We start from the raw sequence: 15,748 nt of genomic DNA on the forward strand, positions 1-15,748 counted from the left end.
GGGGGCTTAGGTTTAGGGGTTAATTTTAGGTTTAGCGTTTACAGTGTGCTTCTGTCTCCACGCTGTTGTCACCCTGTGATGACATCAGCTACGCGGTTTCGTCGAGCGCGCTTTAGTCGAACACGGTTTTGTGGTGGAACTGTAAGATGCAACATGAGATATGCCTGGGGACATAAACATGAAAGAAAGTGTGTACATTTATATATTTGTATTACAGTTGCAGCCTTTATTGCTTTGGGTTATCTGAAAGAGTGATGATCTAATTCATTCAAAATTAGACAGGCATGTTAAAAATATTTATTTTGAATCATTAAATCAGGACTTCATTGCAGTTTGTAGAAATAGTAATCACAGCAGAGACTCTGCTGTTTATTTCCACTGATCATTTCAGGATTTTTCACTGTCAGACATTCCCATGGCGAGATGCAATCAAGCATTGAGGTATTTGGCATGATGCCTGATATGGTCATTAATGAATGTTGCAATAAAGTAGAAACTGTGATCGTAGCCCTAAAGAAAGAAAAACACCAGATGGCTTCAAAAAAACAAGCAACAATGTCAAAAGCATATGCATATAAGACTACTTTACAACTATCACTCTGGCACTGCCACTAAGGCAGTGTTTCTCAACCTTGGCAACTTGAAGATGTCCGGACTTGAACTCCCAGAATTCCCCAGCCAGCGAATGCTGGCTGGGGAATTCTGAGAGTTGAAGTCCGGACATCTTCAAGTTGCCAAGGTTGAGAAACACTGCACTAAGGGCTGAATTACAAACACATGGTAAGATTGTAAATCACCTCCTTATCAGTTTCTCAAATGAATAAGAATTTAAGGCTTTAATCTCATACAATAGCTACCCAATTGTAAACAAGCTTCAACAGAAAGCATAGCGTTGTAGTATAAATGTTTCATATTTCTTTTAAAATGTAATTAATGTCCAACTGGGTGCATCATGTTTCAAACCTGAAACACCTATTACAGCATTACTGTAAGTGTGCTGATCCTGTTCCAGTCATTCTGGAAAGGTTCCAAATATTTGTAAACTGAAACATCCATTCCAAACTTGGAATGGATGTTCCAGAACAGTCAAAACTCCTTGGAAAAAGTTAGAGGACCTATTTCAAACGGTAAAGAATTGATGAATTTGAAAAGTCTCTCCCACACTCCAAGTTTTCTCCTCTGTGTACAGTATTTAAATTCATAGCAATCTCTCATTCATTGATACCACAAACCCAGAAAATTACATCTTAAATCTTTAAAGCCACTACTGAAAGCAGTGTCAATGCACCTTTTTCCCTCAAAAAAGAGGCTGAAAATCTGGGTGTATCTTATACAGTGAATACAGCATTTTTGGCCTCCCGAAACCCCGCTCTTTCACCAAAATGGCAGTGCATAGCCTTTAGGAGGCTTCCAGAGTGCTTCTGGGGGCTGGGGAGGGCAGAAATGAGCGAAAAACTGGCTGTTTTCCTAAAGGCTATGAATGTCCTTTTTTGACAAAAAATGAGCCGTTTTGGGGAGGTCTGCAGAGTGCAAAAACTTTTTTTAAAAAATTTGCCTCTTCAAAATCTTGATGCGTCTTATACTCTGAAAAATATAGTAATTCTTTTTCTTCTACTTTGCTCCTCCCTTCTAAAAGGTTTTATTTGAATTGATATTGCAGGGAAGACAACAGAAATCATAAACCAAGTACACACATTTTTTATGATTTCTAATTGGTTTGGAAGCAACAAACCAGAACAAAGAGTTCCTTCTTATGGAAAAGTAATTCATTTTAGTGGTAATGAACGGGCTGCAGAAAAAAAATGCAGCTGATTCTTAGCAAGCTAGCATTTGCCAGGGAAGGAGCAAAGGCCAGAAAAAAAAATCTAATTAACCACTAACATTCCTAGATACTTTCGCTCAAAATTAGTAAAATGGAAAAACCTATATGATACACAATTCCAACACCTAGATTTTCAGATCCTAGGAACTGATGTAGTCATTTAAAAAAATCCATTTAATTAAACAATCACTTTTTACTTATCTGTCCCTTTCCAAATAAGACTTCAGCACTAGATGCAAACAAACGAAAGCCCAGTTTTGGAGCATTACCTGCTGCAACCTAAAAACGACTGGGATTTTCCGTTCTGTGCAAGCAGCAATGAAATTATCGGGTAGCAACTGTCCTGCTGTAAGGAACTGATCATCTTTGCCTTGGTCTATTAGGATATCCAGAGGAGAGCCTTGATAAGATTTCGCAATGTGTGTGGCATCATAGGCCTATAAGAAAAAAAATGCATTTGAAATAGAATAAAATTGAATTGAATAGAATAGAATACTTTATTGGCCAAGTGTGATTGGACACACAAGGAATTTGTCTTTGATGCATATGCTCTCAAGTGTACATAAAAAGACAAGATACGTTAAGAATCATAAGGTACAACACTTAATGATAGACATAGGATACAAATAAGCAATCAGGAAACAATATCAATATAAATCACAAGGATACAAGCAACAAAGTTACAGTCCTGCAGTCATAAGTGGAAGGAGATGGGTGATAGAAACGATGAGAAGACTAATAATAGTAATGCAGCCTTAATGAATAGTTTGACAGTGGTGAGGGAAATATTTGTTTAGCAGAGTGATGGCATTCGGGGAAAAACTGTTCTTGTGTCTTGCTGTCTTGGTGTGCAGTGCTCTATAGCGTTGATTTGAAGAGAGGTATGCTTCTAACAATAGCATCAACCAGGAAAGATTAAAAGGTGAGAAAGACAAGGGAAACTGCAGACAAAAGGGAATTTCATGCAACAGACTTATAACCACTTGGCATCTATTAGCTACAACGAAATACATATAATTTGAATTCTTTTCTGTTTTAGAAGCCCTAAGGACAGAACAATTTCCCTTTCATTTGCAGCCACTATCAGCTGGAGGAATAAAATACTTTCAATCTGGCATTCATCTGTCGGAATTATTAAACAGGAGGATCTAGTATTCCAACTTCACATCTCCCTGGCATCAACAAATAAGGATTATCTATCTTTTTTCTGGCAGTAGCTGCTTTAAAGTCAACATCCAGATTGTAAATCACTTGCTATAAAATGATAGTTATAATTACAACATTAATAACTCAAGTCAAAAGTAGATGAATAAGAATCAATAAAATGTACAGGTATATAAAAAAAAATCTTCAAATTGAAAACACCTCTTTTGTCTTCCAAACAAACTATTTCCAACCATATCAAAGTTGGAAATACTTGTACCTGAGAAAGAGTGTTTTGCGTTGCTTTGGATGCAAAACACATCGAAATGATCAAAGCAGTCAATTCTGAATGGGGAACTGATTGCGACTCAGAATGGATGTTTCAGATTTGAAATGATCTGAACTAAAAATACTGCATCCATTAACAAAACTGATATAACAAGTGTTCTTGAATGCTGAAAGCTGAGTTGCATACTTTTGTCTGCTGGCGGAATCACAACTGGACTCTGCAGGGTTAGTGTTGAAATGGTAAAAACAGTTTATTGATATTTTTAAAACAATTGCAACTTATTCTATATTATATATGTGATGAGATTTTCAGTACATACTTCCCAATTTGTTGCGTTCGATCCTAGATATCCACTAAATGCCTTTTTCCCCCATGGACACTGTATTGGGTTGCAGATTGGAGCAAATGCTGAAACAGACTATTTAGATATTGGTGATTAATGATTCCATTTTTTTTTGCACTACAACGTGAAATTATTTTTCTTCAAATAAAACATTTATGAAATTCCCGTTTACAGAGTTCCAGAACATAGCTTGCATTTATTTATCCTACAAGGCTGCTTATCACACACAGTGCTTCTAGGGAGGCTAAACAACCAGAATAAAAACAAAACAACCTTTTCCCCACCAGACCAACCAGACTTATCAATTATTCCTTGATTTAATTTGACACATTAAATAGTTTGAACCTTACTTTATATTTTCCAGGATTCTTTAGTGCTAGGATGAGGGCCCCATGGCCTCCCATGGAATGGCCTGAAATTGACATCCTTCCAGAATCAACTGCGAAACTGGCATTGATCAGATTGGGCAACTAACAGAAAAAGACAAAGAAGAGGAAAGTCAGCACTATACTGCAGTCTGTAATTATATTATGGTAATTATCTCTCTCTCTCTTCCTCCCTCTCTTTTTCTTCATTTATATCATCGTTTCTCAAACTTTTTTTTGGGGGGGGGGTTGTCACTGTCCCTTTACTTGTTCCAAGTTCTTTGCAACACCCACTGTCCTGTGTATGTGACTTGCAATTATTTTTAAAAAAACATTTATTGCATTTATTTCTTTGCTAACAATTACAAATACATAGTTAAGTCATAAAGTTACAAGTCATTGTAGTAATAGTTTAATATTTAATGTATAACCAAGTGTGCAGCTTATGTGAATCATATTGTTGCACTAATACCTAGCACAATTGTATGCTTTACAGCAATGCAGTCAAAACAGTCCAAAATGTGATGCTATTTTAAGTATGTATTTATAATAATCAAAGAACACGTTTAGAGTTTTATACACTCAATAAGCATTTGATGGATAGGTGATGCGTAATCTTCTGCTTTCATTATCCTAATCCTCCTCCTCCTGTTGGCTTCATGTCAAGTAATGCCCCCCCCCAGCTGTCACCCAATGCCACTCAAAATAATTCAAATGTCCTCCAGAGGACAATATCGCCCACTTTTAAGAAACACTGATTTAGATTAATGTAATTCAAATTACCTCATCTTTTATGTAAGAGTACATGCGATAATTTGTTTTCCATAATTCTTCTGTGGCATCTACATAAAAACCGGCTCCAGTGCCAAAATCCCAGCTCTCGTCTTCTCCTTGAATATTGCATCCACCTGCCACGGAAAGAAATGTTAATAATCAGCAAATTACAGGAACGGAGGTCGATACTTTGTCTTCATGAGCAGGAGGGCTAGCCCACAAGGCTAAGGGAAAAATATCTCTCTCAAAATCAATAATATCTTCTGAAACTAATTCTAGGCAGAAAAATCTACATGGTAATTCAAAAATTCTTGCAGAAACTTTGCTGAGCTGTGGAAAGTCAGTTCTGAAACTTTAAGTAAAAGCTCAATAACTGGCTTTGTGTCTTGTAAGAAAAGACAGATATTCAATGCGGGTGCACATTTTTTCCCAGTAAGAAGACTACTTCTTGGAAAAACATATTATGACTGGATTTCTGGTAATCAGAAAGAGCCCACTGGGAAAATATTCAGATAGGATATCAAGATAGGAATATAGCCATTATAGTTCCTGACCCAGTCTTAAGAGTTATGCCTACAGGACCCCCTTCAAAATCTATCTACCATTAATATTGATGAAAGACCCCGCCAATAAGCTAAATTTCATGGCTGCCAGTCGAGCAGGACCACCCAGTCACTGATAAACTGGCTACATTTATACACAGGAAGCCCATCCCCCAAAGTGTACGCTGTTCAGCCCTTTTGCTAGACAAGCTACTAAACAACAGCTACTTCAATTCAGGAGCAAAATGCAGGGAAGGCAGGACAGAAAGATAATAATTTCTATTCTTGCTGTTGAGAAAAATTTAAACCAGTTATTGTCAAATGTAGCGGCAGATACCCTAAACATGAGATACAACCAATAAAATTATTACTATTTACAGATGTATTTGTACATGCAGATAGTCCTCGCCTTACAACTGTAGTGAAGCCTGCCCAGTTGTAAATCAGGTCACCCACATGACTGATTCAATATTATGAACACTTACTTTGCAGTAAGTGTTAAGTGATCGCCGCAGCAGTTAAGCGAACCAATGGTTTGCTATAGGGCCAGTTTTGCTGAAAAATGAAATGTTCCAGTTCTAAGCAAAACTGTCCCACATGATAACAAGATGTTGCAAGCAGCCATAAATGCAGGACAGGTGACAAACACCAGGTATGTGGTCATGTAACCATTGGGGGGGGGGGGGAACAGGGGATAGCAGCCATTGGCACTTGGGAACCAAGATGTACGTATCCCCAGGGAGGTCCATTATAACTCTGAACAGTTGGTAAGACTACCTGTACAATCTGGCTTAAGTTTACTAGAGTCAGAACATCTGTATCAACGCCATGAGTAAACCAATTAAGCTGATGCTTTTTAATAAACCACTTACGTGGGCTGGTATCTGGAGCGACTACAATAAGGCCATGTTCAGCTGCAGCTTGATGGAAACCACCTTTGGTTATGAAGTTTTGTTCTGTACATGTTAGTCCTGAGAAGAGAGAAGAGCATCTTAATATTCCACATTCCTGGTTACATTTTCATTTCCTAGGGAAAAAATGAATCACTTATTTGGTTTCTAGATTCTAATGATCAAATCAACTTAGATATTTTTATAATCATTGTTCTTCAATTTTGGGAACTTTAAGAATTCTGGCAGTTGAAGTCGAAGTTCCCAAAGCTGAGAAGCGCTGTATATACTCCTCCAATCACCATGCTCTGGACAATTTATTGTCATCATAAGCAAATGTGAGATAAATTCATAAAGTCCCAGAACTGCCACAATGATTCTCATGCAAACCAAAATAAGGAATATAAAAAACTGCTCCTCCCAAGCCCCCAAATCAGAACTACTACAGTCCAATAAATACTCAATTGCGTATAGTAATTTAGATTGGGAAATAGCATTCAACGCAGAAGCAAGAGAAGTCCATTAGTGAAATCAAGTGCCTTTCTTTAATTCACAAATAATTTTGAAATGCTCACCTGACAGCCAGTACAACACAGGGCATTTCTCAGTTACTGCCTTCGGTGGTAAATAAATCCCAAACTTCATTTTACATTTCAGCTCCACACTATTAACAACAATATTGGAGTTAAGACAGAACATTTTTTAACAGTCTAATGTTTTTACTGGACTGTTTATTACTGCTTCAGCAGTTTTGCAACTTCCTTGGCTTACTCTGGCTTTGGGAGCTGATTAATATATAATAAATCACTAAATCATGGGTCTCCTACCTTTTGGCTTGCCTGGGCCACATTGAATGAATGTTTTGGGCCACATATAAAATATATAGTATAGTTAATGCATCTAAATAACAAACTTCCTTTATTTTTAATATTTTTATTATATCCTGTGGGGCAGCATTCCTAGCTATCCAGAAGTACGGACATCCCATGTCCTGTGGGTTTGACACAGATGCACTAAATAATCTAATCGTGTATCTAAATTACAGCTTGTAAAAATTTATTGTTGAATGAGTTGTTTTTATCACTTAGTGTATTCTTCTTGGCAGGAGAGACTATAAAGCTAACGTGACAGAAAATAACTAAGGAAAAATACTAAATTATTGACACATGTAAAAGGAATGGGATGCACTCCAGTACAAAGACTGAAGGAAACAGAGCAGGTGCACCTAATCAGAAACAACGTGGTATCTTTTCAAACTAACCACTGAATATTGCAATTTGCACCATAAAGCCTAATAAGCCAAAGTAATATAGTATGAAAATAAAACTGCTAATAGAGTCAGTTTGGTGCATTAAGATTAAGGAATCAGCCTGGAAAGCAGGAGATTGTGAGTTCTAATCCTGCTTTAAGTGTCTTTGGTCCAATCCCTCTTTCTTAGCTCAATCCACCTCACAGAGTTATTGTTCTGGGGAAAATAAGGGGAGAATGTAGTGTTAGGTATATTCAGCTCCCTAAGTTATTTATAAAAAGAATAAAAAGAATAAAGATGGGATTAAAAAAAAAGTATATATATATATATATGTATGTATATATATATGTGTGTGTGTGTGTATGTATATGTATATATATATATATATATATATATATATATATATATATATATATATATATATATATATATATATATATATATATATATATAATGTTATATTTATGCAAAAAGGCAACAGTAAAAAAATATTGGGTTTCTGTCTGGATGGTCTCTTGTGACGAGCCTAGTGACAGAGAGTGGAAGTGTGACCTTCCTCCCATACTTGGGCATACCAGGGGTTGTGACTTTAAGTATATATATTTACTTGGGCATACCAGGGGTTGTGACTTTAAGTATATGTATTTATCAGCACAAATACAACAAATATATATATATATATATATTTGTTGTATTTGTGCTGATAAATAAATAAAGGGAGACTTATCAGCACAAATACAACAAAATGTAACAAAAAGGCAACAGTAAAAATATTGGGTTTCTGCCTGGATGGTCTCTTGTGACGAGCCAAAGGACAGAGAATGGAAGTAGTGATCTTCCTCCCGTATTTGGGCATACCGGGGGTTGTAAATATATATATATATATATATATATATATATATATATATATATATATATATATATATATATATATATATATATATATATATATATATATATATATATAAATATATAAGTCAGTATAAAATTATTTAAATAAATAGCATATTGACCTGTCATGTTCAAACACTTTCTGAAAACCTCCAAAGCATTTGTTGCTAGAAACTTCCTTCAAGGCCATGATCTCTGTTGAGGAAAAAAATGAGATTTCATAAGTTAATTTTCTTCAGCAAAATCACATCATTATACATGACACCTTTGTATAAACATGTTAGCAATAAGATGCTAAAAAAAATCAAAGATTTTGAAATAACAAAATTGCTTTAAAGCGCTAACATGAAAATATACATAAAATTGTTATTTTCTCCCATCAACCTTCATTTTTCTCCCTTCCTCTTCACAATTGAAGACAATTAAACCTCTCTCATCACATGTAGTATTTCTTGTTCAGCAGAAACTTTCACAAATCAGCCAGCCAATAAACGGAAGTGCAAAAGAACGAGTAATAGCTACTTTAGAATAAAGAGATCTGGTAAGATCAAAGATACTGGATTTAGGATCAAGGAGACTCAAATTCAAACCCACATTCAGCAATGAAAACTGACTGGATTAGTTTAGATCTACTATTAAGGGGAAATCCAGCAAAGGAATGCTATACCCACCTTATTATTAGCTTATTATTTTATAACCCACCTTCCACTTAAGATTTCTTTCCATTTTTTCCTTGGTGTGAGGTGGGCTGAGAAAGCCCAACATTACCTAGTGAATTGCCTAACTTTACCAAGTGAAATTCTGTGGCTGAGAGTGGACTAGAATCTGGGTCTTCTCATCATAGTTTGACATCTTAACCAGTATACCACACTGCTTCTTACCTTGAGCTTCTGGAAGAGAAGATGGGGACAGAAATCACCAGCCAAATTAGACAACATAAAGCTTAGAAAACAGAATTATTCTAGTACTGCAGATCTTTTCCAACCAATACAGTTGATTAAAAGGCTTAAGCTTTCATGAGTTGTCAAGATGACCTTCTCTGCCCTCTCCCCATTCTAATTGAAAGTCTACATGAATCAAACCACTCTATTTATCTGATGAAGTGAGTTACAGCTCACAAAAAGTATGCCTTTTAATAACATGTGTTAGTTTAAAGAGGTGCTATTAGATTCCTTTTGATTTTTTGCTATCAGGCCTGGTGCTTTGCCTAACATTTGACACACAAAATCTTACTACTTCAATCTGAACCCATGCTCCTTCGGGTGGGTAGAGAAGCACTCTTATATTAATATTTACAATTGTTTTACAAGCCCTTGATAAGAAGGGGAGGTTTTGGAACACAGCCTTGCTTAAGGCCTAACTCAAATAAGCCCATGGTCTACTTTGGGAGGTAGGGCTCCATGCCAAGGATAGAAATCCGACTGAATTCCATTTAGAAGTTCCTGCCAAGGAAGTAACAGAAAAATGCTGTTGAGAGGGAAGGCCAAAATTCAACTCTTTTGCAGTTACAGTGCTTACATCCATTTATTACTATTTTCGTTTTAAGTTCTTCCCAAGATTTGCAGAAAATAAACCAGCACTACTTCAACTTTTCCTACCAGTATTTGGGCTCCATGCAAACTGAATCTGATTATTTTTGCCATAATAATTGATGTCAAAGAAGAAGGGTATAAAAGTTATAATAATACTTGATTTCTACTTTATGTAGAAATTATAGTTTTACTTCTGGAAAAACCATTTACAGAATGAAAGCTTAGCATGGAATTTTTTCATCTGTAACACCTGAGCCTTTTAACACACACATCTTAAAACTCTTCTACCATCTTCATCCATTTAACATCGCACAGAGCTATACCACACTAAACTATTGATTCTTCGCTGAGCAACAAGCCATGATCTGCAAACCACAATAATAGGAGTCTGCCCAATGCATTAAACCAAAACCCGAAATAAAATAAATCACAGGGTGGCTTAGCAAAATGCCTATAACTATCTAGGGGGCAATTCAATTTTTCTCAAGCAGATGAAGTGGGTGGAAACATCCTGAATCCTTTCTCGTGTAAGCAGGATCAATACTGGGAAGGAAATAATTCACTCAGTTCTGATTTAGATACCACTGAACATGGGAAATTCCCCAGAGCAGATTGCAGCACCTGTTTGCTCTTCATAAATTCAAAGCTTTTGGCATCAGAATTATCTCTCAAAAAGGGAAACAGAAGCACCCACAAACAATATTTTGAAACTTTATTTGCTCTTCAGAAATTTATCAAAATGGCCTGATGCAACATGGATAGAATGAACAACATCCAAAAACAAGATTACCAATTAAACACACACATTTATAGTTTCTGCATGTTACACTTAGATGAAAGAATATGGCTTGTGTCATTAAGAAAAACTAGATATAATAAGAATCTATCACGGAGAAAAATTTTCTGATGAAAAAAGAAGCAATCTTCTTATAATCAGTGAGGAAGGTTGATTCAATTTTAACAAAATCATGTTTTCCTTTTTTTAATCTTGTCTTAATTTTAATTTCCAGGATTTTTTTTTTAAAAATTCTCATATAAATATCATTAAAAAAAACAACCCTTAGACTGCTTCCCCCTAGCTTCAGATATACTAGCACTGAAAGTCTCAGGGACATATTTGAGAATGCAATAGGGAGAGAAGCTGAATTATCCAGCTGTTCAATGGTGCTAGTGCAGCAGTAAAACGCAAAATTGGACAATGTCTTGGCAAAAGCAGGGACAACAGCACACTATATCCATTAGCCATATTCTGTCAAGGGGTTTGTCAGCACTCCTCCATTGAATAATTAGGAAAGGAAACCACGAGACTCCATTGATAGAAATCAAGTGTACTTTTACTAATTATAAATGATTAGAAGCGTTGCAAAGTGAAGACTGATTATTTAGGCGGGAAAGCAAATGATATATAGAATAACCCATTCCCCACCCGTTGGCATCCCAGTTACAGTCCAATCATAATTCTTCCAAGTGTCAGGTGCGAGATAACTTCGAAAGGCATCACCAAGATGGAATGTCGGTGCCGTTGGCCTTGGTGGGAACCTCCTCCGCATGCGCAGTAAGACAGGCAGCAGAAACTCCAGAATCTTCCTCCAGCAAAATTAGTAATCCCCTCCCAAATACCATGCCCCCCCTCCCCATTTCAATGGCAGCCGAAGCAGCAGCAAAGCAGAGACTGACAGGGTTGCTGTCTCCCATTTTTTTCCAATTCCAAATTACAGCGAGACCCACAGCTAAAAGATAAATTCAGGTTTTCTCCACACAAAAAATAAGAAGAAAATAGAGAGGGCAATTGAACATGACGTCTAAATTGTTTTTTCTTTCTTTAGAAAGTCTGCAAAACACCCTTGTCCAATGCAGGAACATAGGACTACAATCAGCCAATCATGATAACTGCAAGAGATTGCAGGAAACTGGTCTTCAACTGAAGAATCAAAGGTCACATGTTACTACATTAAGCCTAATATAAGGTGGATTGTAATAGCAATACTATCATATCAATTTATCAATCAACAGAGATACACACACATATACATTTCATACAATGATGTGTTAAATAAACCTCACATCTAAAATGTAAGATAATGGTAATCAGTTACCAGGAGAAACAGCAACGTCATTTGCATTGTGGCATTAAAGCAAGTACATTGTCTTACAGTTTTCTGGCTCTTACAATGACAGGTTTGCAAGTATGGGGAAGTAAAAAGAGAAAGGTATGAAAATGACACTCAGCAAGGAAGCATATTGCACTATACACAAACAGCAGAATACCAACATTCAGGCCAAATCACACAGATTAGACCAAGAGGGAAAAACATGTGACAATATTGCCAGTCCAGAACATCTTTCTTTCCCACAAGACTATGATTTATAAGATTTGTTTTTTTGCATGAGGCTGAATACTGCATTCACTTTTGGTCAACACAATACAAAGAAGATGTGGAGACTCTGGAAAGAGTACAGAAAAGCGCAACAAAAATGATTAGGGGATTGAAGGTTAAAATGTACCAAGAACTGTTACAGGAATTGGGTATGTCTACGCTAAAGAAAATAAGGACTAGAGGAGACATGATAGCTCTGTTCCAATATTTGAGGGGCTCCTCCGAAGACGAGGGGGTCAGATTATTTTTCAAAGTGCCAAAAGACAAGAAACAATGGATGGAAATTAACCAAGGAGAGAAGCAACCTAGAACTAAAGAGAAATTTCCTAATGGTGAGAGCAATTAACCAATGGAATAGCTTCCGTGATGGAGCACCTACACCTTCAGAAGGCTTTCAAAAAGAGACTGAGTAAAGAATTCTATTCTATAACTATTTATCTGAAATGATATAGAGTCGCCTGCTTGAGCAAGGGGTTGGACTAGATTCACAGTGGTCTCCAACCTTGGCAATTTTAAGACCTGTGGACTTCAACTCCCAGAGTTCCTCAGCCAGCTTTGCTGGTTGAGGAACTCTGGGAGTTGAAGTCCACAGGTCTTAAAGTTGCCAAGGTTGGAGACCACTGGACTAAGAGTTTAAGAGTTTATTAACATTTATAGGCCGCCCTTTTCCCTGAGGGGACTCAGGGCGGCTCACATAAAATCAGGAAAAGGGAATACAGACAATGACGTAGACACACATAAGTAAAAATAATGAGCAACATTCATTCATCATTCGGGAGGGGCGGCTATCTTTGTCCCCAGGCCTGACGGGCTAGCCAGGTCTTAAGGGCTATGCGGAAGGCCTGGACGGTGGTGAGAGTACGAATCTCCACGGGGAGCTCGTTCCAAAGGGTCGGAGCTACTACTGAAAAGGCCCTCCTCCTTGTAGTTGCCAGCCGGCACTGGCTGGCAGATGGAATTCGGCCCAATCTATGAGATCTAATTGGTCGCAGGGAGGTAATTGGCAGAAGGCGGTCTCTCAAGTACGCAGATCCACTACCATGAAGGGCTTTATGGGTGACTAGTAGCACCTTGAAGCGCACCCGGAGATTGACAGGTAGCCAGCGCAGCTCGCGGAGGATAGGTGTTATGTGGGTGAACCGAGGTGCACCCACGATCACTCGCGCGGCCGCGTTCTGGACTAGCTGAAGTCGCCGGATGCTCTTCAAGGGCAGCCCCATGTAGAGCACATTGCAGTATTCCAGCCTAGAGGTCACAAGGGCCCGAGTGACTGTTGTGAGAGCCTCCCGATTCAGGTAGGGTCGCAACTGGCGCACCAGGCGAACCTGGGCAAATGCCCCCCTGGTCACAGCCGTCAGGTGGTGGTCAAAGGATAGCTGTGGATCCAGGAGGACTCCCAAGTTGCGAACCCTCTTTGAGGGGTGTAAAATTTGACCCCCCAGCCTGAGTGATGGAATATTGGTCGAATCTTTGGGAGGGAAGCACAACAGCCACTCGGTCTTTTCTGGGTTGAGTACAAGCTTGTTAGCCCTCATCCAGTCCATAACGGCCTCAAGGCCTCGGTTCATCACGTCTGCCGCTTCATTGAGTTGGCACGGGGCGGACAGATACAACTGGGTATCGTCCGCATATTGATGGTATCTTATCCCGTGCTTGCGGATGATCTCTCCCAGCGGTTTCATGTAGATGTTGAATAGTAGGGGGGATATGTTAGGGGCCTAGGGGTCGATCTCTGCCCTCCCACTAACACCGACTGCGACCTGTCCGAGAGGTAGGAGGAGAACCACCGCAACACGGTGCCTCCCACTCCCACCTCCCGCAGTCGTCGCAGAAGGATACCATGGTCGATGACTAGAAGACAGCTGAGGTCTATTATTGTCAGTGTGACTAGTAGTATTATGAAATAAACCAAGGAGCAAGACACAGCACACTATTAGCCAATTAATAGTGGTTTATATATACAGAAATACATACAAACATACATATAGAGATAAAAATCCCTTACTACACACCTCGGACACAAGGAGACAAAGTGAGATACACAATGAGAGAGAAAAACACCCTCTAATGACCACCTATATATATAGACACCATATTGCATCAGCCTTGCCTTACACTGCATCAGCTGATTACAGCTTACAACCTTTCATCAGCTGGCAGCTATTAAATCCTTAGTACCTTGACAATTATTCTATGTACTATAAACTCAACAATTACTGGCTTCCAATAAGATTTGTTTTGACAAGGACTTACAATAATATTAGTAAAAACCACAAAATAGTCAAATTAATGGAAAATGAAGAAGTTACAGTATTCTGGGATTTTAGAAGACAAACAGTTAAGCGTGAAACCTGGCTGAGTGACTTTTGGGCCAGTCATTATACTTAGCCTACAATGTCAGGCTTGGGCAACAAGCCAGTCAGTTGCAACCAATGGATCAACACTTTCTTTTTTAAAAAAAGCTGAGTCTCATTAGTGTGGAAAAACACTTGGAAGAAAAATGTATGGGCTGAAACTGCAACAATATACAATATAACATGGCTGGCCACATGAATTTGACAACATAGCATTTAAAAGTCAACAGTATTCTATAATTAGTTCATGGGGTAACTTTGTTGTATGTGGAACAAAAAAAAGTAACTCACAATTCTGCTTAAATATCTATTCTGTACAGAATCCAATTCGACTAATACATCTTCATTTACTTGTTTCAGTTATATATTTTGCATTTGTTTGTGCATGCTTTGTTTTAAATTATAAGCTGGTACATCTAAAACGGACACGGCCTTCCTACTTCAGTGAGACAGGCAATGTTGGAAAGCGGGTAGGTCTGATTCCTAAATCTGTATTATTTCTTTTCTCTTTTTTGGTTTTGTTGGTGTGCATTTGTCAAACAAAACGGTTGGGAGAATGCAGGGCTGCCCCGGGGGCTTTGATACCTATCTCTACTCTCCACTTGCTCTTTCCTCTATTAAAAGCAAAAAAAAAAATGAAGTCTCTTTTTAATAGCCTTGTAACTCTGTAACCTCCACGTTTAAGAAAATTAGATATCATTAATTTATCCCAACTAATAAAACCGTTTAAAAAGAAAGCTCAGCGGGAGGAAATATAGGTAATTTATCCCTGGTTCTTTGATACAAACCCAAAGTGCACATACTGTTTCCCGGATTTCCCCCTTTTTAAAATACATGAAGTGTAGCTTGCACATCTACGTTCCAGCATGAAGAAAATAAACCCAGCTCACCAATCTTTTTTACAATGATCACGGAAAGAGCGGGAAGCCAGCACCGTTGCTGGAGCGCTCACCTTTTTAATGGTTTTGCAATTGTTGCTTGCGCTCCAATTAGTCACCCCAGGCCCCGGATGGAACGAAGAAAGGTGACTGAATTATAGGGGCCCTGCTTAGAGTCAATCCCTCGCTTTGGATAGGCTCGCCCACCCAACCCCGATGCTTCCATGGGAATCGTAGTTCTCTAAAGCCCTTCTCCTCGTGATTCGGAACGAAGGACAGCACTCAATCTCCCAAGAAG

At 38.1% G+C, this 15,748-nt stretch overlaps 1 protein-coding gene across 2 annotated transcripts; it reads right to left on the reverse strand.

Annotated features, from left to right (window-relative positions):
* Nucleotides 1–283: 283 nt before the first annotated feature.
* On the reverse strand, nt 284–15,641 carry ESD (esterase D). Of its 2 annotated transcripts, none has more exons than XM_087716922.1 (9): nt 15,525–15,641; nt 8,431–8,503; nt 6,744–6,832; nt 6,151–6,249; nt 4,746–4,870; nt 3,948–4,067; nt 3,574–3,672; nt 2,092–2,259; nt 284–510 (listed from the first exon to the last, which is right to left on the reverse strand). In XM_087716922.1, the coding sequence occupies exons 2-9, from the start codon at nt 8,496–8,498 to the stop codon at nt 430–432; spliced, it is 849 nt and encodes a 282-aa protein (XP_087573048.1). In that variant the 5' UTR covers nt 8,499–8,503; nt 15,525–15,641; the 3' UTR covers nt 284–429. The 2 variants fall into 2 exon arrangements, with proteins under 2 accessions (XP_087573048.1, XP_087573049.1); XM_087716923.1 differs by having other exon boundaries at nt 15,463–15,573.
* Between the last annotated feature and the right edge of the window lie 107 nt (nt 15,642–15,748).

This window comes from Thamnophis sirtalis, unplaced genomic scaffold, assembly GCF_051295495.1.
Source record: "Thamnophis sirtalis isolate CommonGarterSnake01/CBP01778 unplaced genomic scaffold, rThaSir2_p1.2 scaffold_5, whole genome shotgun sequence".
In the NCBI taxonomy this organism is placed as follows: Eukaryota; Metazoa; Chordata; class Lepidosauria; order Squamata; family Natricidae; genus Thamnophis; species Thamnophis sirtalis.